The 23,521-nt window shown below is 42.2% G+C and overlaps 1 protein-coding gene and 1 long non-coding RNA gene across 6 annotated transcripts in view; one reads left to right on the top strand and one right to left on the bottom strand.

Annotated features, from left to right (window-relative positions):
* Positions 1-23,521, bottom strand: part of MORC4 (MORC family CW-type zinc finger 4) — a 51,316-nt gene that overhangs the window by 4,646 nt on the left and 23,149 nt on the right. For all 4 annotated transcript variants that reach the window (XM_027608074.2, XM_027608073.2, XM_027608075.2 and 1 more), the window contains 5 exons: positions 16,941-17,039; positions 13,582-13,710; positions 11,228-11,296; positions 10,758-10,809; positions 9,196-9,371 (listed from right to left, as the gene is read on the bottom strand). In XM_027608074.2, coding sequence (XP_027463875.1) covers positions 9,196-9,371; positions 10,758-10,809; positions 11,228-11,296; positions 13,582-13,710; positions 16,941-17,039 — 525 coding nt within the window. The remainder of the gene's footprint in view (positions 1-9,195; positions 9,372-10,757; positions 10,810-11,227; positions 11,297-13,581; positions 13,711-16,940; positions 17,040-23,521) is intronic.
* LOC113930695 overlaps positions 1-23,521 on the top strand; it is a 39,670-nt gene that overhangs the window by 12,313 nt on the left and 3,836 nt on the right. The window lies entirely within an intron of this gene.

Below are 23,521 nucleotides of genomic sequence, written 5' to 3'. Positions count from 1 at the left end.
ATCCCCAAATGTAAGAAATGTTTATTGAGCACCTACTCTGCCAGACAGTGTGATAAGTGCTTAATGTGTATGGTCTCACTCAGTTCTCCCAACAACCCCAAGGTAAGTGGTATGTTTATGTGCATTTGTTAACGAGGATGCTCAGACATAGAGAAGTTAACTTTCTCAAGGTCATGTGGCTAGTCAGGGGCAGGGCTGGGACATCGCTGGGCCCCAGCTTTCTGTCTCATCACTTCCCTTCAAAAACACCACCCGAAAGAAATGCCCATGGTTTCTCATGCTGCTTCTTTTGATTGGAACGCCCTTCTCCTACCCAACACCGCGTGTCTAAAACTGGCTCAAGTGCTACTTCTGAATTCCTACCGCACCTTAGCACTCGATTATAATATACATCGCTTTTTACTGTGTGCGTGTGTGTGTCTTGTAAGTTCCCTCCTAAAGTACTAAAGTATAAGCTCCTTGACAGAAGAGAGCTTAACTAACTGCTGGATGGGAAGGAAGGGACAAAACTCTGCACAGAAGAGGAAATCAAAAAGAAACTATCATGTGAATGAGAGAAAAAGAAGTGGATTTTACTTAGTGGCTCTAGAAGTACTTACTAGCTCTGTAAGTAAAGGTCTGGTTCTTCCCTTTAGGGACTGATTCTTATTCCAGGCCTGTATTCACTCATTTAGAAGGGCTAATTGTGGGTTTATACACCAGGAATTCTTTTCCAACTATATAACTGGTTTCTTCTCATTTTTTTTTTAAGATTTTATTTACTTATCTGAGAGAGAGAGAGAGAGAGAGAGAGTGCACGCGAGAGAGCACAAGCAGGGGAAGTTGCAGAGGGAGAAGGGAGAAGCAGACTCCCCACCGATTCGGGACTCGATCCCGGGACTCCAGGATCATGACCTGAGCTGAAGGCAGACACTTAACCGACTGAGCCACCCAGGCGTCCCATCTTCTCATTTTCTTTCTTTTTGACATACTCCTCAATTGTCTGTCGGCAGAGGAGCCAGCTGGTATTTTGATAGGAGACTGCATCGAATCTGTAGCTCGATTTGGGGAATATTGCCATCTTAACATTATATCTTTTTTTAAAAATAAAATCTTTTTTTTAAAGATTTTACTTATTTATTTGACAGAAAGAGATAGCAAGAGCAGGAACACAAGCAGGGGGAGTGGGAGAGGGAGAAGCAGGCTTCCTGCGGAGCAGGGAGCCCGATGCGGGGCTCGATCCCAGGACCCTGGGATCATGTCCTGAGCCGAAGGCAGACGCTTAACAACTGAGCCACCCAGACGCCCCAACGTTATATCTTCTGATCCATAAACACGACATGTCTTTCCATTTATTTCAGGTCTTCTTTAATCTCATTCAACGGTATTTTATAGTTTTCAGTTTACAAGGTGTACTTGCACTTCTGTTAAATTTATTCCTAAAGACTTCATTTTTGAAGCTACCGTAAATGGAATCATTTTACTGTTCTCTTAAATTTTTTGGTGGCTATGTATTTATTTGAAGTACGGTTAACATACAGTGCTATATTAGCTTCAGGTGTACAATACAGTGATTCAACAGTTCTATTACTCAGTGCTCATCACCAGAAGTGTACTCTTAATCCCCTTCATCTATTTCACCCATTCCCCCCCCCCACACCTCCCCTTTGGCAACCACCAGTTTGTTCTCTGTATTTAAGAGTCTGTTTTTTTGATTCTTTTTTTTCTTTGCCTTTTGTTTTCTCTTTGTTCACTTGTTTTGTTTCTTAAATTCCACATACGAGTGAAATCACATGGTATTTGTCTCTTTTTATCTGACATATTTCACTTAGCATTATACCCTCTAGTGTTGCAAATGGCAAAATTTCATTCTTTTTATGGCGGAGTAATACTCCACTGTGTGTGTATGTGTGTACACAACATCTTCCTTATCTATTCCTCTATCAATGGACACTTGGGCTGCTTCCTTATCTTGGCTATTGTAAATAATGCTGCAGTAAACATAGGGCTGCATATGATCTATTCAAATTAGTGTTTTCATTTTCTTTCGGTAAATAACAGCAGTGGAGTTACAGGATCAAATGGTAATTCTATTTTCAACTTTTTGAGGAACCTCCATACTGTTTTCCAGAGTGGCTGCACCAGTTTGCATTCCCACCAACAGTGAGAGAGGGTTCCCCTTTCTCCACATCCTCACCAACACCTGTTGTTTCTTGTGTTGTTGATTGTAGCCATTCTGGCAGGTATGAGGTGATAGCTGATTGTGGTTTTGATTTGCCTTTTCCTGATGATCAGTGATGTTGACCATCTTTTCATGTGTCTGTTGACTATTTCTATGTCTTCTTGAGAAATGTCTATTTAGGCCTTTGCCCATTTTTTAACCAATTTTTTTATGTTTTTTTTATGTTGTGTTAAGTTCTTTATGTATTTTGGATATTAACCCCTTATTGGATATATAATTTGCAAACATCTTCTCCCATTCAGTAGGTTGCTTTGTCATTTTGTTGATGGTCTCCTTCACTATGCAAAAGCTTTTTATTTTGTTATTTGATTTCCACATATTTGTGAATTTCCTAAATTTCCTTCTGTTGTTGATTTCTACTTTAATTCCATTGGGACTGGAGTACATCTTTTGTATGCTATAAATCCTTTCAATTTATTGAAGCTTGTTTTCTGGTGTAACATGTGGTCTATCCTGCAGAAGAGTCCACGTACACTTGAGAAGAATATGAAGTGTTCCACACATTTCTGTTAGGTCCAGTTGGTTTATGGCATTCTTCAAATCTTCTGTTTCCTTGTTGATCTTCTACCCATAATGGAAGGTGGGCCATTGAAGTCTTATTGATATCTATTTCTTCTGTCAATTCTGTCTGCTTTTGCTTCATATATTTGGGGGGCTCTATTTGTTAGGTCCACATATAGGCATAATTATTACATCTTCCTGATGAACTCTGTCATTATAAAATGTCCTGTGTAATATCTAGTAACATTTTTTGTTTAAAGTCTATTTTGTCTGATATTAGTGTAAGCACTCCAGCTCTCTTATGGTTGCTGTTTGCATGGTTTATCTGCTTCCACCCTTTTATTTTCAACCGATTTGTATCTTTGAATCTAAAGCATATCTGCCGTATACATGGATATTAAAGAAAAATCCAATCTGGTATTTTCTGTCTTCTGATTGGATAGTTTGAACTAGCTGTATTTAATGTTATTATTGAGATGACAGAATTTACATCTGCTATTTAGCTTGCTGTGCTCTATATGTGCCATGCCTTCTTTGTTCCTTTCTTCTTCTACTGTTCCTCTTTTCACATTATACGGACATTTTCTGGTTTAGCATTTACAAGTCTAACACATTGCTATCATTATTACTTTATGTAATGTTGTATCTTTTGAGGAAGCTGAGAGAAGAAAGCAGAGCAATTCCATATTTATAATGCTTATAGAATCTGCTAGATCAACCTTATTTTTCCATTGAAAATTTTCTTCATTTCTTATTATGGTGTTCTCTCCTTACTGCAGTACTGCTTTGCTCCCACTCACCTCCTTTGTGCGGTTATTGTCAAACCTTTCACATTTGTGGATGAGCCCAACAATAACATTGTACACATATGTAAAATTATATACAAATATATACATATTGTTTTATTAAATTATTCTTTAAATTAACTTAGTTAAGAATAGAAACAGGAGGGGGCACCTGAGTGGCTCAGTCGGTTAAGCGACTGCCTTCGGCTCAGGTCATGATCCTGGGGTCCTGGGATCGAGCCCCACGGGCTCCCTGCTCAGCGGGGAGTCTGCTTTTCCCTCTGCCCCTCCACTGCTCATGCTCTCTCTCTCTCAAATAAATAAAATCTTTAAAAAAAAAAAAAGGAATAGAAACAGGAAAAAATGCCATGATATTGTCTTTTATAATGAATTAGTTACCATTGCCAGTACTCTTGTTTTTTCATGTGAATTTGAATTACTATCTGGTATCACTTGCTTTCAGCCTAAAGAACTCCCTTTAGTATTTCGTGAAAGGGAGTTTTGCTAGAAACAAATTCCATCTGCTTTTATCTGGGAAATGTATCATTTCACCTTCATTTTCTAAAGAGAGTTTTACTGGATTTAAGATTCTTGCTTGACACTCTTTCTTCTTTTACTACCTTGAATATGTGATCCGACTGCCCTCTGGTCTCCACTGTTTTTGTTGGTTGGTTGGTTGGTTGGTTAGTTGGTTATAGTTTCAGAGGTAGAATTTAGTGATTCATCAGTTACAAATAACACCCAGTGCTCATTCCGTCAACTGCCCTCCTTCATGCCCATCACCCAGTTATCCCTTCCTTATAATGGCTGCCTAGAGGTCTTTGTCTGCTAAATCCAACATCTGGGTCTCTTCAAGAGCAGTTTCTATTATCTGCTTTCTTTTTTTCTCCTATGTACAGGTCACACTTTCCTGTTTCTTTGCATGTCTCATGACTTTTTTTTGCAGCCAACTGGCTATTTTATCTTTTTAAAGACTTTTTTTTTTTTAATTTTAAAGTAATCTCTACAGCCAGCGGAGGGCTTGAACTGACAACTGCGAGATCAAGAGTCGCACGCTCCTACAACTGAGCCAGCCAGGCGCCCTGACAGTTGGATGTTTTAGGTAACACAGCACAGCAACTCTGGTTACTGCTCCCATCTCCCTGGGTGGTTGACGTCGTTGTTCGCTTGGTTGTTTATTTAGTGACTTGGCTGAAGAAATCTGAGCAGGAATATCAGAGGCTGTATACTGTAAAGGAAACCGATTTCTTCTTGGTTTCTCCTCTTACCTGGCAATCTAGGGGTCAGCCCTGGGTCAGCATAGGCCACTGACTGGTCAAAGACTGTGCTTAAGCCCCCTCAGCCAGTTAGATTTTTACCCTTTCCCATTGGATGTATGTGTGGCGTGGAGGCCGCTATCACAGTTCAAGGAATCTGTTTCGGCCCCACATCCGGCCAGGCAGTAACGGCTTGGATTTTTCCCTCTTGAATCTCCTCGGAGAGGGCACAACTTTGAGCACGTACGTGGTCTTCCAGTCTATCAGGATATGTGTGATTTCTTTTTCAGCCTGGTTTCCTAGGAATTGTTCGTGGGTCAGAAAAGCATATGAATGGGCCAGTGGTTGGTCAGAGGCTGTGCGTAAGCCCTTAGTGCCAGTGAGGGCCCTGTCCTTTTGTTGTTTGATCTGCGTGAGGCTCGAGGACTGATGTAAAGTCCACTGCATGTCCTGGTCTGACTGCTCCTGAGTAAATGGAGCCTTGTGTTTATGCACAGCCTTCCTAATCCAGGGCTGACTGTGATCCCAGGAGAGTTCTCTTTTGACTGGCTTTCTCCTTGGTTCTCTCTGTTACCAAACTTCTGACCTCTCGGCCATTTTGCTCATTGTAACGTGTATCACAGAGCTGAGTGCTCCCTTAATTACTGCTCACCGAGATCTCCGTTATTTTTGACAATGCTTTTATGAATGGAATGTTCCGTGATCCGTTCCATATAATAAAAGTCAGCTCCTTCCGGTAGAGCCAAGTTCTTCATCTTTAAGGCCTCTTGCCCTAAGCAGAACCTCAGTTCCACTGTGCAGAAGTGGCATGAAATAAAGAACATTTTCTTTATGAATGTGGATGCTGGCATGTTTTCTTGGGCTTGCTGCTTCCGGCATGAACCTCTGTCCTATAAGCATGCTGGGGCTAGAGCAACAGGAGTCCAGTATCGTCAGCACGCTTTCCCTGGGGGAGAGCCTCCACCCTGAGTGGGGGCTGGGTGGGAGGAGAGAGACCTAGTCCTCCGGGTCTGCCTGGAATAGAGCTTAGGCAAGACAGAACTAGGGGACACGAGAAATGTCGGAGGCCTGTCCGACCCAGGTGAAACCACAGCTCTAGACTGGGAGCTAGGGAAAGAGGGAGCCCGCAGCTTCTTGACCGCACCCGGCTGGATTGGAGCTCCCTGAGAAGTTTTTGTAAAATACAGCTTGGAGGGGGACGGGAGCAAGCTAAATGCTGAAGACTCTTGCGGTTGTCTCTGAGATTTCATAGGTTTTCTTGAATGAATATGTATTTGCTAAATGCCTCTAGGACAATTTCCAGGAACTTCAAATGCTTGTTTTGTTTAATAATATTTTCCAGTTAAATGGTTATTTGTTGGTGAAAGAGTCCATGACACTTCACATTTCTCCATTCTGGAAGTCTCTCTCATTAAAATGTTAATACTGGCTGCTGAATCCATCTTATTCACTTATAAAATTGTTCTTCTGTTTCTACCTTGTGTTTGTTGTTTTCAAATATTCCTTCAAACATATTAGGATGTCTGTCTTCCTCTCCTTCGACTATTACAGTGTAATTTGGATGGTCTCTTTTTGTTATCCTTTTTAAAACATGAACTAAGGGGCGCCTGGGTGGCTCAATTGTTAAGCGTCTGCCTTCGGCTCAGGTCATGATCCCAGGGTCCTGGGATGGAGCCCCGCATCGGGCTCCCTGCTCGGCGGGAAGCCTGCTTCTCCCTCTCCCACTCCCCCTGCTTCTGTTCCCTCTCTCACTGTGTCTCTCTCTGTCAAATAAATAAGTAAAATCTTCAAAAATAATAAAAAGATAAAAAATAAAACATGAACTATTTATCATTAGCCTTTGACATACAGTTTATTCAAGGGGTCTCTAAACATCTAAATAAATTACAGCTACTAATTCTCTCCTTTGTCCATATGCTAATGGATACTTTGGACCTTACGTTTGTAACCACACGTATGAAACCTAGCATGTATTGGGGATACTTACATGTATAACTTTGACTGCCATAAGCTCCTTCATTTTTGATTCCATCGCTGCCTTAGAACATTGCCTTTCATACAGCAAGCACTCAAATATATGCAGTATGAATGAACAGAAAGGACTATTTCCTTTAACAGAAATAAGCTAAACGATTATGCCCACTTGCATCCTGGCTGAACTTACTCTCCACTGCACGTCCTCCCATCCCCTTGGCTAGTTTGTGAAACTCACAAAGCTATTTCCAATGACCCTTCAGGGGCCCCTGCTAGGTCATATAACTTACCCCGCTCAAACTTTTAAAAAAACTCTCTTGGATAGTATGGGCTTTATTTTATCTAGAGTTGGAAAGCTATACTACATGACCCAAGGACCCTTATCAGCTTCAGGTTTTGATAATAACAAAGGAGACCTTTGTAACTCCTAACTAAACCTATTATTTCATTAACATTGTTGTACCAAGAAAACCCTGTATATTTTACCAAACTCTTGTGTACCTTCATTTCTCCCTATGAAAAGGCGGATTCTTTGCGCTCAATCTGAATCCCCTTATCCATGTAGCTTAAAATGACATCCTCAGCTTACTGAGCCTACATAAAATATGACATTAGCAACATCAATGATCACGTTATCTCTTTCCCTTGAAAGAATATTATTCTCAAATTAAAATTACACACAAATGATGTACTTTGCCTGTCCTCTGTAGCCAAAACCCAAATCTGGATGTGGCCGTTCGGTAAATAATGCTTACAGAAATCCCATTAAAGCCTGATGAAGTCTGCCACCCAATGGTTATACTGCCATACTGCACACATTAAATACACACATACATGTATCCGCGTCTGTGACCTCCTTCAGGGGACTGGAAACCACTCTAGGGTAACAAAAGAAACACTGAAGAAAAAGGAAAAGACAGTGGTCGCAGCAGGGAAAGGACAGCCTTCAAGAGCTACGACAGCTTGAAATGCCAATGGCAATTTGGATGCGTGGCCACCTCAAGGAGATCGAAGCAGAGAGGCAACAAGGTGCTTCAAAAACACACAGCGCTTTACTGTATGTCCCTCCCCACCTACAACGGGAGTTGGAAAACTACGGGTGGGAACAGACTCAAATGAGACTCAAGGCCCTGAGACGGACTGGACTATATTTTGCTGCACAGTTCAATCTTAGAAACGGCTCCTGCCACAGGACTCCGATTTCACAGTAGTTACTGAGTGCCTCCTAGCTTCCGAGGCATCATTCTAGGTGATCTCACACCGATTCTCATTTAATTCCTTCAGAGTTTTGTTAGTGTCGCTCCTAAGATAGCTTACTTCCTCTCAAGACCTTTTGTTCATGTTCAGGGGGGTCATGGGCTTCTCCCAATGTCTACAGGGCTTAATTGTGGAAGAATCACAGAATAGGGGACTTGGCCACATGTGGAGATGTTTGTCTAGATGAGAAGCTGAAAAGACCCACCTACGAAGCAAGACACAAGGAAAAGAATCAGTACCATCAGGGGGGAAAGCCAGGAGTCGTTTTTTGGGGGGTTTTGTTTGTTTGTTTGTTTGTTTACCCTGTTATGTATATACCATCGCTTCTATCCTAGACTAGATTAAGAAAATACCCCAAATGAAGAGGTCAACGAAAAGTTCATAACCCATGATATAACAGTCACGTTACTGATGACTGCAGAAGTTTCTACTTTTAAGAGCACCTCTATCCATGCCTTATGGTCTGGCCCTGCCAGAAGCGAGAAGCATAGCAGAGAGGAGAAGCCAAGTCCTAACTAGGAGTCCTGAGTTCCAGTATCATGGTGGTAGAGGGGCAGCCGTATCTTCCAACACTTCAAATACCCCTGTTATTTAAGAAAAAGAAAAGGTATGCGCCTTCCTGTTATAAAGACTAACAAAATTATACCGACGAGGTGCTAGAAGATGCACAAGTGAAACCCAAAACTAACTCATATTCACAACTGGCTCTAGGAGACAATGAACGAGAAGGCTTGCCTAATGGCACAAACTTCTAATAGTTATTTTTTATACGTGGCCAACATGTGCTAGGCCTATGGGGCCCCACGGGACCTCAATATTCCTAAGCTTAAGGAAAGAAAGAACGCTCACCTATGTGACATTACCTTACATTTGGAGTGCACATTATGCTTTTCAAAAAGTTTTCACGTCCATTATTTCACTTAACACAGTTCCCAACATAATGTGAATACAAAATACATAAAAGAGTATTTGTTGGATGATTACCTCAAAAGAGAGAGACAGACAGACTTGACACAGCAGTTGTAATGTTGAAAACTTGCAAGTACACGCAACACACAGTTCTATTACCCCCACATCGTGTTTCTCCATCTGAAGTCCATGCTAGGCCTCAGGAGAAACATAAACACCATAACTGTCCCAACTTTACAGGAAAACGGACCCCGAGGCTTACTACTGAAGACACACTACGTTTTCTACCCACCTGGAAAACTGAAAAACACTGGAATCCAGAGGCTTAAGCTGAAGAGAAGGTGTCCTGCTTTCTTCTCCAACAGAGGGAGGCCGGCTAGGTCTGTCCATTCCCTCGTATCCAATTGTCTTACTGTTCAATTCATCCATATCTTGAATAGCAGGGATCTTCAGTGGATTAGCAAGTACCTAGCAAAGAAAGAAGCGATTCATAAAAATCCCAATTTCAAACAAAATACCAAAAGGATGAGTCAAATCCTTCTGATGCTAGGAGAAAACACTTGGCCAAATAAAAAGAAACTGGTTTCCTACACAAAACAAACAGCGCGAGGTAATGTACACTAGACCACTGAACCCAGTTCAGTTATAACCTTATCGGCTGGACACCAACAGACCTCCCCAACTCACTTATTGGCTCCTAGAGTCATCCCACCCACAACACACACCCAGGCCCCCTAATCACCATCTAATTCTCTCCTGTGACCCAGTTTAGGGCTGGGTGTTCACTCCTCTGAGATCTGTGATGCGGGCAGGGGTGGAGAGAATGAGCATTGCAGCAAGTGTCAGGGCTGGTTTTGGAGAAATGCATGCGAGAGACTAACGCATATTCACAGTGCACACACACAGAGACATGCATCTAAGATCTTGTGGGAGAGCCAGCTGAGGAAGAGAGTAGAAATGATGAAGGTGGAGGTATATAAAGGGGAGGTAAACTGAATGAGGACAGGGCGGTCCCAGGAAATCTCGCAATCTCTAGATCAGACGATTAAGCCAAGACATTAAGGTATGAAACCTGTGTATTCATATGCCTGGGTCTCGGCAGGATGTCACAAGAAGAATTAGTATTAGATTGCCTCTATCCTCACCAGTCTGACCTACCCTGACTGGGGCGGGGGCGGGGGGAGAAGGTGAATCTAACATGCTACTAGCAGATATCTCTGGGAAAGAGGGTCAAGAGGAAAATCATGCAGAAAGGCAAGGTTGGGTGGGGAAGATACATGGGTGCTATGGTGGCTGTCAGGAAAGGAGTGTCCCTGAGGACGGCCAACCTTATTGCACCCTTCAGCGTCCGGAGCTGGGCAACCATGTCCGAGAGACAGTGCTCCTGAAAATTCAAAACAGCAGAGTCTTTATAAAGCCAGCCAGCCTGAAAGCAGGGATAGGGGAGGGGCACAGAGAACCACCCCTTCTTCCTGAGAGGAAGGAGGAAGGAATCATCCCTGAATCCTGGAAGAAAGGAGACTGAGGAAAAACCAGACACTCAACAGGAGCAGCCGGTATGAGGATGGAACACAACCCTGAATGTTCTGTGACACTGAACGTGACATTCACACTGTCCAGAATCAGTACGAAATCCAAATCTGGGAAATAAAAGATTTGGCTCTTCTATTTTTGGTGATCTGAACATCAGTAACAGATCAAGGCAAAATCAAAAGATCCAATGGAAAAAAAGACCACCAGAAGAAATGGTTCATTATTTCTATGCAGCTTTCAAGACTGCTGCTCCCTTCAACCTATGTCCTCTGTTGGGGAAAATTTCGTGTGAGAAAAGAAAGAGGGTGGACTGTCTCTCACCTGGTGGTTCTCATTGTCCACTGGCAGCTTCTTCTTCTCAACGGCTTGATCTCTAGGAGAAGATAAAAGTGCTATTTAGTTCACTCGTGAAATTTCTCCATCTGCAATGGATTTCCAATTGTAGATTGAGGTTATAATGTTCCTTCCGAATTAGAAATAGTGTGGGCCTCACTGAGTAACTGAGGGTGTCTTCCTAAACTCTGCCACTGAAGAGAGAGATCAAATGCTCCATCAAAAGAGAGAGGGGGAGGGGAAGGTGAGAGACAGAAGACAATCATGAGTTAGACATTCAGGAGATGATTAGAAAGAAAAAAATAAAAAGAATTGGGAGAACAGAGAAGTGAGAGGGAAATCATTCAAAGCCAAAAAAGAAAAAAAAAAAATCATCTCTCTTCTCAAAACTTCCCCCGTCCTGTTACGAAGGGTCAGGCCCCTCTACTGTATGATCGAGAACCTTAGGTATACTCAACTGTTTCTTAGCTTTGCTCAAGTACAGGTCTTCATCGATGAGTTCTTGTTCCTCTGGAACAGAGCATCTCCTGCAGTACAGAGAAGAAATCATCTTTTGGAAACAAAATGTGCCCTTAGGTTTTACCCTTTACTTTTCTTACAACTATGACGAGGCAGGTCATAGAGGTCAACAACCCTCTGACACTATAGAGTTCAGATTCCACTCACATTACAAAACCCGTGTGCCAGGTTACCATGTAACAATTCTTTTATTTTTTTAAAGATTTTATTTATTTGAGAGACAGAGAGAGCGAGAGAGAGAGAGTGCGCACATGTGAGCACACGCAGGAGCAGGGGGAGAGGCAGAGGGAGAGGGAGAAGCAGACTCCCTGCTGAGCAGGGAGCCCTTTGCGGGACTCTATCCCAGGACCCTGGGATCATGACCTGAGCCAAAGGCAGATGCTTAACCGACTGAGCCACCCAGGCATCCAACATGTAGCAATCTTACTTCAAGGCATACCATTATCTAATTATTTTTGGTGTATATATCACCTTTCCCCAAAGACATTCAAAGTACTTGACAGCTACAAAACTCCTATGATGGTGGATGGCAAGAAGCAAAAGCTCTATTATTACACAGTGGATTTCAAGCACAAGAGAGACCTGCCTGAGGATCCACACAAAGAGATGATTGCTGAGACTAGAACCTGGGTCTTTTGCCTCTGGTTTACGAAGAAAGTAATTCCCAAGGTGCAGTCTAGAAGCATGAGAATCCCTAAACTAAGTGATGATACCTGAAGAAGAAAATCAGAGGCTATGACAGAGGGAAGCAATAAGAGATTAGGAGCTGACGTTGTAAAAACAACACAGCGGAGACTAGAGCACAGAGGAGAGAAAGGATTCTATAAATGGAAATACATCTGCTATATGTAGAGAGCACAGGGAAGAGAATCTCAGGAGTAAACACTAAAAGGAGTACTAGAAAATGTATTCAATGAACAAAAGCAATCCTAGAACAAATAAACGAAAATTAGTAATAACTGGAAACCCTATGATATACCCGTTTTATAAGGAGGCACGTCCCGGAAGGTTATGTCTTCTGGACTAAAGTGTAAACCGACAAAAGATCCAGGCTTCAAAAGGGAGACTGCTAAGCACTCAGTCCCACATTCTAGCCCCCAGTCCCGGTTACTGTCCAGGGAGAGGGGCTTCAGGACATCAGTAGACGATGATGGGGGAATGCTTACTCGTCATAGACCTAGACCTCATTTACTTAATTTCCTCCATTTTAAACATTTTTCTGAAAACGCATACCCTGTTTTAGTATCTTTTTTTTTCTATCAGCATTTATCCCACAGGAAAAAAATATTAAGAAAGTCACAGCTGAAGTGAAGCAAAAGGAGTTATTCTTTTGAACCTTTGTGACTACTGAGTCAAAGTGAAAATATTTGTTAAATTGAAATGAATGCTCACCAATATGCCAGGCAGTATCTAGCTGTTAGATCCTGCAGGGTACATGTGAACAGATGGCATTAAATGCACAATAAGGTACGACGACAGATTTAGGCAGAGGAAGGGAAGCATGGGAAGAAAATCATCAACCCCACCTGAAATGTAAAGCCCTTGGTCTCGAATAGTTTACAGTCTCTGGAAGAGCCAAAGTATATACATATGAAAACCATCTAAAGCATACCAAACAGGATGTGAACAAAAGTGTCAAGAATTAAAGACCACAGGAAGTCAGCATAAAATCACTGGAAACTATTGTCAACAGGAGAGGTATCACACAAGAATACTTCGGCTTCCCAGAGGGCTGTGGTGCAGGTGGGCAGACGGAATGCAGAAACTCACTGCAAGCAGGCCAAATGACATGGTCAAGTCACGGAGGAGGGAACAAGCACGGCGCGCGCAGGGAACACTGGAGCTGCAGGTCTGGCCAAAGCATACGGTTTGCGTTGAGGTACAACAAAAACAAAGGCTGGGCAGGTAGGGTGGGGTCGGTTAGCATGGGGCTCGGATGCCAGGCTGCAGAGTGCGGACTGGAGGTCAAGTGTTTTAAGTGGGCAAAATGAGTGCAAGGGGGTGGGGTTCCAGTTATGGAATGAGTAAGTCCTGGGAATAAAAGGTACGGCAAGGGCGAATATGGTCCCTGGTACAGTAACACTGCCGTATGGGGACAGAGGGGAGCCACGCTTGTGGTGAGCACAGCAGAACGTACAGACTTGTTGAATCACTATGCTCGCCTCAGACATCTGAAAGCAATGTAACATTATAGGTCAACTATACTCAAAAAAAAATCTTTTCTTAAAAGTGTTTTAGAACACAGAGACAAATCAGGAATTTTCTCTAACACAGCACTGAGTCCCAACCTTACCTGTACTTCGGATGGGAATTATAGTAACAAAACCATCTTGCAGGTAATGTAGATGGATCAACCTTGCCAGGAAGCTTCCTCCATTTAAGACACTCATCACACTGTACCCATGTCTGGTCAGGAATCTTCCTGAATGAAGGAAAACAGAAGTATGACTGTGTATATCCTAGCTCTGTGCCCTTACGTTAGAAAGGCGCACCCTAAAAGTGAAAGAACAAAGTTTTATATATGAAATATGTTAGAACTGTTACGTTATGGTCAAGGTGTCTAAAACATGTATCTTGAACGTCACAAATAAAATAATAATAGAACTATACCAGATATAGGTATGAAAAATAGTAACAAATATTAACATGTTAAGCTACCATTATTTACAGAAGTGAATCGTATTTACCCAGAATCTCTTGTTCTAAGCAAACAAGAGGATAATTTTAACTCTAAAATTAATTAACTAGGGAAAAATTTATATACATATAGATATGTAACAGTATTACCATGAAATAAAACCCATAGAATCATTTTATTTGCTTCCATCCAACTGTGTGACAGGGTTGAAATGCATTTGTGGAAGTCACGGAAGCATCATCATCATCAAATCTCCCCCATTTCCCTGCAGACTCCCTAGTCCTCTCTTTTTCTCTGTTTGAAAGTCTTTGTTTATACTTCAGTCAAAATTTTATTAGGTTGATATTCCCAACATTAATCTTAAAAAGTCCTATAAATGTGAATAAATTTCCTAACTAGATATGGTGGCTCCAGGCCAACAACTGGGTTAAATTAAGGTTTTTAAAATCCTTCCAGAGTTCTATGCTTAAGACACAAAGCCACTCCCATCGCTGCCAGGAAGCATAACCCAGTCACCTATACCTCAGTGACTGTGTAGCTCTGAGAAAGGAGATGGTCTGTATATAACAGAAGTAGTCCGCATCTGAAGTGTGAAAAGCAGACTGGAGGGAGAAGGCTGGAGAAAAGCAAAAAGAGGGCAGAAAGCACCGAGGACCGATCTGAGAAACACGTAATTTAGCCTAGAGCATGATGCGTGTATGTTACATTTATACTGCTTTTCTAGTGGCCATTGCAATACAGCCATAGGGTTCTTTTATGTCTTAGTTCAATGTTCTCCTTATCTTTTTCTCTTAGAGAGAGCGTGCACACGCGTGTGAGCAGGGAGTGGAGTGGGGAGGGGAAGGGGCAGAGGGAGAGAATCTTAAGCAGGCTCCATGCCCAGTGCGGAGCCCGATGTGGGGCTTGATCTCACGACCCTGAGATCATGACCTGAGCTGAAATCAAGAGTCGGACGCTTAACCAACTGAGCCACCCAGGCGCCCCTTCCTTATCTTTTTAAATGATGCTTTTTTTCTAGCTATAAAAATATAAGCTTATTATAGAAAAACTGGAAAATACAGAAAAATATAAAAAAGAAAAGGCACTCATATTTCTACTACTCAAACACAATGTCCTCTTCTTGTTTAAAACTCTGTTTTAGGGACGCCTGGGTGTCTCAATCGGTTGGGCGTCTGCCTTCGGCTCAGGTCATGATCCAGGGTCCTGGGATCGAGTCCCACATTGGGCTCCCTGCTCAGCAGGGAGCCTACTTCTCCCTCTGCCTGACGCTCCCCCTGCTTGTGCACGCTCTCTCTCTCTCTAACAAATAAGTATATAAAAATCTTTTTTAAAAAATAAAACTGTTTTAACAAAGAGAATTCATACATGTTTTTGGACATATAGCTTCTTCCCCTCTCCTAGTTCCAGGCTGCTCCAGCCTTGTAACCTCTAAGCTCCAAGCTCAGACCTGACCTCTGGTGTCCACATATTTCCATACAGCCACTGTTTTACTTAGAGTCAGAGACAGCAAAAAGCACTTTCAGAAGTAGTGGGAGGGGAGAGGAAAGGTCATATTGGCTTTGGTTTTACATGTAGATGCACAGAAGAGCTGCTTACAGAAGTATACCAATATTACTGCCTTGGACACAAGCATTAGAGACAGCAACTCCTTTCCTCAGCTTACATCAGACTACAGTAGATCCTTCCACCCAGGCAGACAGGAGAGGCATTTAGCTCGTGCTTTCAATAAATAGGTAGTTGAAGGGGTTACACCATATTCCCCTCACTGCATCCCTCCAGAAGAGTGTCATGGCTAAGAACTTGGGTTTGGGGGGCTGACTGCCTATATTTGAACCTTGTATCTACCACTTTCTACTTGTTTCATCTTGAGCAAGTTAAGTTCTCAGTGTATCAGTATCTACATTCGTAAAGAGGTAAATGATGATTCTGTCTACCTCATAGGGTTGTTGTAATGATCAAATAAATTTACATGTAAAGAACTTAGACCAGGGCCTGGCATATAAGTACTCAATAAATAATAATAATTATTACAATTCTGCCTCCAGAAAGGTTGTATAACACATACACACACACTCCAGCAATATATGAACATCTGCTTCATTGCATTAATCACTGCTTATTTGCAAGGCAAAAAAAAAAATGGCATCTTGTCTAAGTTGGCATTTCTTTGAAAACCACAGAGTCTGGACATGAGAAGAGATCTTCAGAATAAGACAGTGATTCACACAACAGCCGATCATGTTGCATTTGAAATGAAATTTTATATCATACATTTGCCTGATAACTTCCATTAAAAAAAAAAAAAACACAGGGGACAATCCCCAAAATAAACTCTTAACACTCTAATCTTTGTCATGACGGTGGTGGTGGTATAATTGATTATGTATGTGTTGTTACACATTCCATCCTCTGCTTTATGCTCCCTTCCTGGCTCACCGAGGTATGTCATCCTGATCCACAGTTCTGTATGTAACTGCCCATCTTAGATTCAATAAATTCTACCTTTTTCCTGATATGCTGGGTTCTCTACTTCTACCCTCAAATTCCTTGGTACAGGTCCAACAATGTTCACTAAGAATAAAGTGAAGGGAAGTTTGCTAACATTTCTGAACACTTATCATATGCCAGGTACTATGCTAAAAATGTCATGCTAATTTCATATTCTCACGGAGGTGAAGTAACTTACTTACCGAAGCTCACCCAACTATTAAGAAGCAGATCCAGATTTTCAACCCGGGAGTGTCTTATTTAAATGGCCATAATCTTCCACTATATCACACTGCCTGTAGGATAAACTCACAGTCCTAAACTCTTCCTATTTAAGAGCCAAACCATGCAAGTGTTAAACCAGAATGAAGAGGTCTAGAGAATGATGAAATTAGTACCTGTGATTTCCTATTTTTACTTCATTAAATTTCCTTACGTGAAAAGCACCATCTTACTACTCTTGTTCCTTCCATTTGTTCTAAGGACATCACCCCTGACACTTTTTATATCCTGTATTTACTACTCACGGTATTGGCCTGGCAATGGCTGAGGTCTCCAAATTCTCTTGGGATGTCTTTTCCTTCCAATAAGCATTGAGCTTCTGGGCAAGGGCATTTATTGTCAACCTGAAAGAAAAAGCAAGAAGAAGCACGTCGATGCTGAGGATCTGTTGAACAATTTTACGATTTTTGAGATGCTCCCATTTAGCAGAAGCCGACAGTGTAGAATATTCAGCCTAAGTGTGAACATCTACACTTTCAGAAACTAAGGTGGGAATCCACTGCCTTTGCAAATTACATGTCAAAATGATGAAGTCGTAATGTTAAGTGGTCATTTTGGTTGCAAAGGTAAAATCATCACAAGTCCTAAAAAGGACTGTGTTCTTCAAATTTTCAGGGCTTTTAGAATCATGAGGTGGGAGAGCTGACACTGTAGACAATGACAAAAGACTAAATTGCAGAGCGAGGACAGGGCCATACTGAGAAGTTGATGTGGAGCTACTCCGACTGTCAGATGACTACAGGTAAACAATTCAGGACCAAGTTGAAAGTCAGGATCAAATATCAAATACTGCACCCTACTTATTACAAATCAATCCAATGCTAACTTAAAAAATATCTACATAGCTCTTCATTCAAATATTGATCACAGCAGTTAGGGCACCAGTGAACAACCAAGTCCCCGTCCACCCTCCACTGCGCATCTGTTAGTGGAGGCTGGAGCCCAGCTCTGGCTCTTGCTCTTTCTCTTTTATCTCTCTGCCCAAATGAACAACAGTAAACCTAGGCTCAAACGATGGAATGCATGTTAAGACAAAACATGAATTTTACTTTTTAAAAACTGCCCATTTCAAATGACTAGTCCTTATTTAATTCTGTAACGTAGGATTATATCTTATTGTAGAGCTGTACACACCTAAAATACTACAAATTTAGTATTTTTTAAAAATCTCTGGACTCCTTGGGTCATTCCAAAGGGTTCTGTAGACCTCTTCTCTCCTTAAGAGGAATTCTTCCTTACCTCCACTTTACTAATGTTAAGTTAGATTCTGACTACACAGAGAAGAGTCATCATCCGTGAGCTCCCCTACAAACACTTACTCCCCTCCAAGCTACTAACGTTCACACTTCTATGTTTGTATCTTTCCTTCAAGTCGCAGACGAAGAACTATTCCTTGTTTTCTCTTACAATTCTATTTTAAAACTATTTTTAAAAGATTTTATTTTATTTATTTGTCAGAGAGAGAGAGCGTGTGCACACACACAGGCAGAAGGAGCGGCAGGCAGAGGGAGAAGCATCAGGCAGAGGGAGAAGTGTCAAGCAGAGGGAGATGCATCAGGCAGAGGGAAAAGCAGGCTCCCAGGACTGAAAGCAGACGCTTAACTGACTGAGTCACCCAGGTGCCCCTTAAAACTATTTTTAAAAGTAGTGGATTAGATGGGATTCTGGAAAGATGATGGGGTAGGAGGCACCAGGAATCTATCCCCCCACCTAGACAGCCACTGCACTGGCAGAACTTTCTGAACTATGTGGAACTCTAGAGTCTACTGATGGCTTGCAACTTTTGGGAGAAGGCTTGAATGGTACATCGGCAAATTTCAGCTCTTAGAACAGGAGTAGCTACCATCTCCCATGCACAGGCCCATGGCAGGCAGCTGTGCACACATTTTAGGAGCAGCCTGCAGGAGCCAGGGTGGGCAAAAAGAGCCTGCCCTCCAAATATTGGGGATCTGCACTCTGACTACTGTTTGCTGCTCCTGATCACAGGATCATGTAATCCCATGGTAGCCACAAAGAAAACAGCTATAAAATATACACAAAAAGAAATGAGAAATAAATCTTCACTACAAAAAAATCAACTGAACACAAAAGAAGACAGTAATATAGGAAATGAGGGACCAAAAAAAAAAAAAATCTTCTAAGCCAGATAGAAAACAGAGCAAAATGGCAGAAGTCCCTCCTTATCCATAAGTGCTTTAAATGTAAATGGTTTAAACTCTCCAATCAAAAAACAGAGATTGGTGGACTGGGGGAAAAAAAAAACATGATGTAAATATATGCTGCCCATAGGAGATGAACTTTAGATAAAAAAGACACAAATAGGTTGAAAGCGAAAGGATGGGAAACGATATTCCATGTAAATAGTAACCAAAAGAGAGAAATGGTGGTTATACTAATATCCAACAAAATAGACTATAAGTCACAAGAGCTAGAACGTGGAAGCAACCCAGTGTGCTGATGGATGAATGGATGAGCAAAATGTATTGCGTGCGTGCGCGAGTGTGCCTATGTATAGATACATACACACACAATAGAATATATATTCAGCCTTAAAAAAGGAAGGAAATTCTGACATGCTACAACATGTAGGAAGCTTGAGGACCCTATGCTAAGTGAAATCAGCCAGTCACAAAAAGACAAATTACTGTGTGATTTCACTTAAACGAAGTACTTGGAGTAGTCAAAATCATAGAGACAGAAAGGAGAATGGTGGTTGCCCGGGGCTGGGGAAAGTGGGAATGGGGACTTATTGTTTAATAGGTATAGAGTTTCAGTTTTGCAAGATGACAAGAGTTCTGGAGATGGACGGTGGTGATGGTTGCGTAACAGTGTGCATGTCCTTAATGCCACTGAACCATACACTTAGAAATGGTTAGGATGGTAAATTTTACAGTACCTGTTATTTTACCACAATAAAAAAATACTGGAGGAATAAAGGGAAGTAGATTATGCAGTTGCCAGGGATTGGAGTGACTGCTAATAGACAAGGGGTCGCTTTTTGGGGTGGTGGAAATGTTTTGGAGTTCGACAGTGGCGACGGTTGCACAATTTGTGAATATGCTAAAATCACTGTAGTGTACACTTAATAATGGTGACATTTATAGTATGTAAATTATATCTTAACTAAAAAGAAAAATAAAGTTCTGTTTTCACGTATTCAGGTAAAATTTACACAGAGTAAAATTAATCTTAAGTGTGTAGTTCTAACAGTTCTGACAAATGTATACTCATGTAACTACCATCTCAACCAAGATACTGTTACCATGTATTCTACGATCCCATTTCTTCTCCAAAAACACTGTTCTATTCATCTCCTTCCCTTTACTTCCCCAATCCTGGTATATGTGGTCTACACTCACTACCTCCTCTTCATTCTCCTGTCTTAACCGCCCCCCTATGGTCTAGTTTCCACCATTGCCACTCCACCAGTTCCTTTTCTCAAAGTAGAGTCATTACTCTATCAGTGATCCTGCCAATATCCCAGTGTACTGAATTTGAGACCTTGCAACGATCTTTGATTCTTCCCTCTCTTTTATATCCCTTATCTAATATGTCACCAAAATCGTGGGAACTTTTCTTCACAGCATCTGTCCTATACTTCCTTCTTCACGGCTACTCTTATTTTAGACATTCATCTCACACCTAGGTTACTCCAAGAGCCTTTAATCCTTCATTCAATCCATCCTGTGCTCCGTTTCCCGATTTATCAGCTGACCTAATTCATGTAAAGCACCTTAAAAACCATAAAGCCGTATACAGTTATAACATACTATATCCTTAAGATAGAATGGTTTCAAATCACTCCCCCATTCAAGAATACACAATGATGTCTCACTGTCTAAGGCATCAACTTTACTCTACCCAACATCCCTCTAAGACAGAAGTTCTCAAAGCTTCTCGGTGCATGGCACCCTTTGTGTCTTGAGTTTTGCATGGCACCCTTAGGTGAAAAGCAGTATGTACTAGCTCCAGTTACCACACCGTTAGGTCCAAACAATTTAATCAGTATTTATGTACTAAAATTTAGTATCTATTTGAGAAAATAATACATACGAATTGAAAAAGAAATTTTTTATTTCATTCTTAAATAGCCACAATTACTAATGGGATGCATGCGTGGGCATGCCTGTTGGGCAGTGTACCACTACTCAAACCTTGGAATGAAACTGGACACTGCGTCCCTCATTTCTCTCATGTGTTACTTTTTCATCACAGCAACCACTAAACACCCAGACTTGCAAAGATGCAATGTAATCAAAAGGAATGCAATAGATTTTGGTACCTGGCAACGGGGTGCTGCTATAACAAATACCCCCAAATGGGAAAGCAGCTTTAGATCTGAGCGGTGGGCAGAGGCCAGAAGAATTTGAGGACCATGACCGAAATGGCTGAGATTGTAACCTAGATTCTAGATTGAACAGACGGTTAGTAGAAATATGGATGTTAAACAACCCCCCAGTGAGGGCTCAGAAGGAAGTGAGGGGCATGGTGGAGAAAAACACAAATTTCTTCAGAGACTACCTACATCACTGGGTACAGACTGTTAGTAGAATCACAGATGATGAATTAGGTGCTGCTGGTGAAGGCTCAGGAGGAAATGAGGGACATGCTACTGGAAAATTTGAGGGAAGGTCATCCTTGCTACATCATGGCAGAGAGCTTAGCAGAATTGTGTCCTACAGTTCTGTGGAAAGCAGAACTTGTAAATGATGACACTGGACATTTAGCTGAGATTTCCAAGCAAGTGTTGAAAGTGTGGCCTAGTGTCTTCTCGCTGCTCACATAAAACGTGGGAGGAAACAAATAAACTGAGAAAGAACTATTGGACAAAAAGGAACCAGGACTTACTGATTTTGGAAATCCTCAGCCTATCCGGACTGCAGAAGATGCTAAAATTGAGACATTCCCTGTCAGGAAAGCATGCTCTAGAGAAAAAGCCACGGCTGTGGCTAGAAAACCTTTTGCTAATATCTCAGATCAAAAGGTCAGAGTATTCAGTCACACAAAAAGCTCTTTGAAAAGCTTAAACATGTGACTCAGACCTCCACAGCCATCTCAGCAGAAGCCAAGAATAGAAATAGGATTATCGAGGAAAGACCTGTCAAGAGCTTCTTGTCTGACCGAATGAATATCCATGACATACATGTGAGACCCACAAGGTTCTCGAGGATGGCATACTAGCCCACGAACTCCCTCACTGGACTGAAGGGATGGAGAGAGTATAAAACTGAAAGAAGGCTGGTGGACCTCCGAAACTCTAGAGTCGGGAAACAGGCTGACGAGGCTCCTGAGCTGTACAGACACGCTCCTTCCCTGAAAAAGGAAAGAGGACTCAGGTTGCAGCCACGGGCCCAGAGGACGGAGCCTGAAGTTGACAGGATGAAGCTGCAAGCCCCAGGAGATTAGTCACAGGTCTTGAAATGTAATGGAATTAGTTTGGCTGCATTTTGGGAAATTGCTTGAGACCTGTGACTTCGTTTTCCTTCCATTTTTCTCCCTCTTTGAACTGGAATATCTGTAACTGGTATCCTACGCCTGTCTCACCATTATATTTTGAGAGTGAAATAACAAAAAACAAAACAAAACAAAAAAAACACATGCAGATGGAGAGGAATTTTACCCCAGGATGCCTCAGACCCACACCTGATGTAGATGAATGAGATTTGGGGATTTTGAGCTGCTGACATTGAGGCAAGAGTTTAGCCTTGAGAGTCGCTGTAACAGTCGAGAGTTTGGGGATGCTGCGATGGGCTGAATGTATTCTGCAGGTGAGATATAAGTGGATCTTCGAAGGCCAGGGGGCAGGCTGTGGTAGGTAGAATAATGGTCCTCCAAAGACACCTATGTCCTAATCCCTGGAACCTGTGAATATATCGGGTTACATGGCACAGGGGAATTAAGGTTGCAGATGGAATTAAGGTTACTTACTTACCAGTTGGCCTTAAGAGAGGGAGATTATCCTGAATTATCCACTGTAGTCACAAGGGTCCTTAAAAGGAGAAGAGTGGAGGCAGAAGAGTCAGAAGCAGAGAAAGCAGATGTGATGACAGAAGCAAGGTCACTGGGGTGATGTGATGTGAGAAGGACTCGACCTTCTGAAGATGGAGGAAGAGGGCCAGGCACAGGCCAAGGAATGCCAACAGCCTCTAGAAGTTGGAAACAGCAAGGGAATGGACTCCCCCCCCCCGCCTTGCGCCCCCAGAAAGGAATGTAGCCCTGCTAACACCTTCAGTTCAGCCTAGCGGGACTTGCGTCAGACTTCGAACCTACGGAACTCGAAGACAATAAATGAGCATTGTGTTAAGTGGTGAAGTTAGAGGTAATCCGTTACAGCAGGAAGAGAAAACAATTTCTAGGATTTATAGGCAGAAGTCAAGTGTCACGGTATTTCCCTCAAAAGTTTAAAATACCCTATGGCTCCCTGTGAGTTTATTACGTGCAGCCTGGCACGTCGTTTGGGGACTGCGGCTCTAGGAGAGGGGTGGCCAAACTACAGCCTGGGGGCCAAATTCAGGCCACCGATTGCTTTTGTAGAAAACAAAAAACTTGTACCGGACACAGCTCATTCCTTTACTCCTTGTCTAGGGCTGCTTTTATACGACAGCAGAACTGAGCAGTTGTGACAGAGACCACATGGCCCGCGCAACCGAAAATACTTACTTCCTGGCCCTTCACAGGAAAAGCGTGTTGACTCCTGCTCTGGGAGACGGCCCTACTCTACCCAGTCGACTCTATTCCCTTTCACTCTAGCCGTGTCCTCTTATCTCCACTCCCTATATTCTCACCATTCTGAGTTCCTGTCACTACCTCAGATGGGGCTACAGCT

The sequence above is a fragment of the Zalophus californianus genome, chromosome X (assembly GCF_009762305.2).
Source record: "Zalophus californianus isolate mZalCal1 chromosome X, mZalCal1.pri.v2, whole genome shotgun sequence".
In the NCBI taxonomy this organism is placed as follows: domain Eukaryota; kingdom Metazoa; phylum Chordata; class Mammalia; order Carnivora; family Otariidae; genus Zalophus; species Zalophus californianus.
Note: the sequence above shows the minus strand (reverse complement) of the source record. Positions and strands in the feature narration are given on the sequence as shown.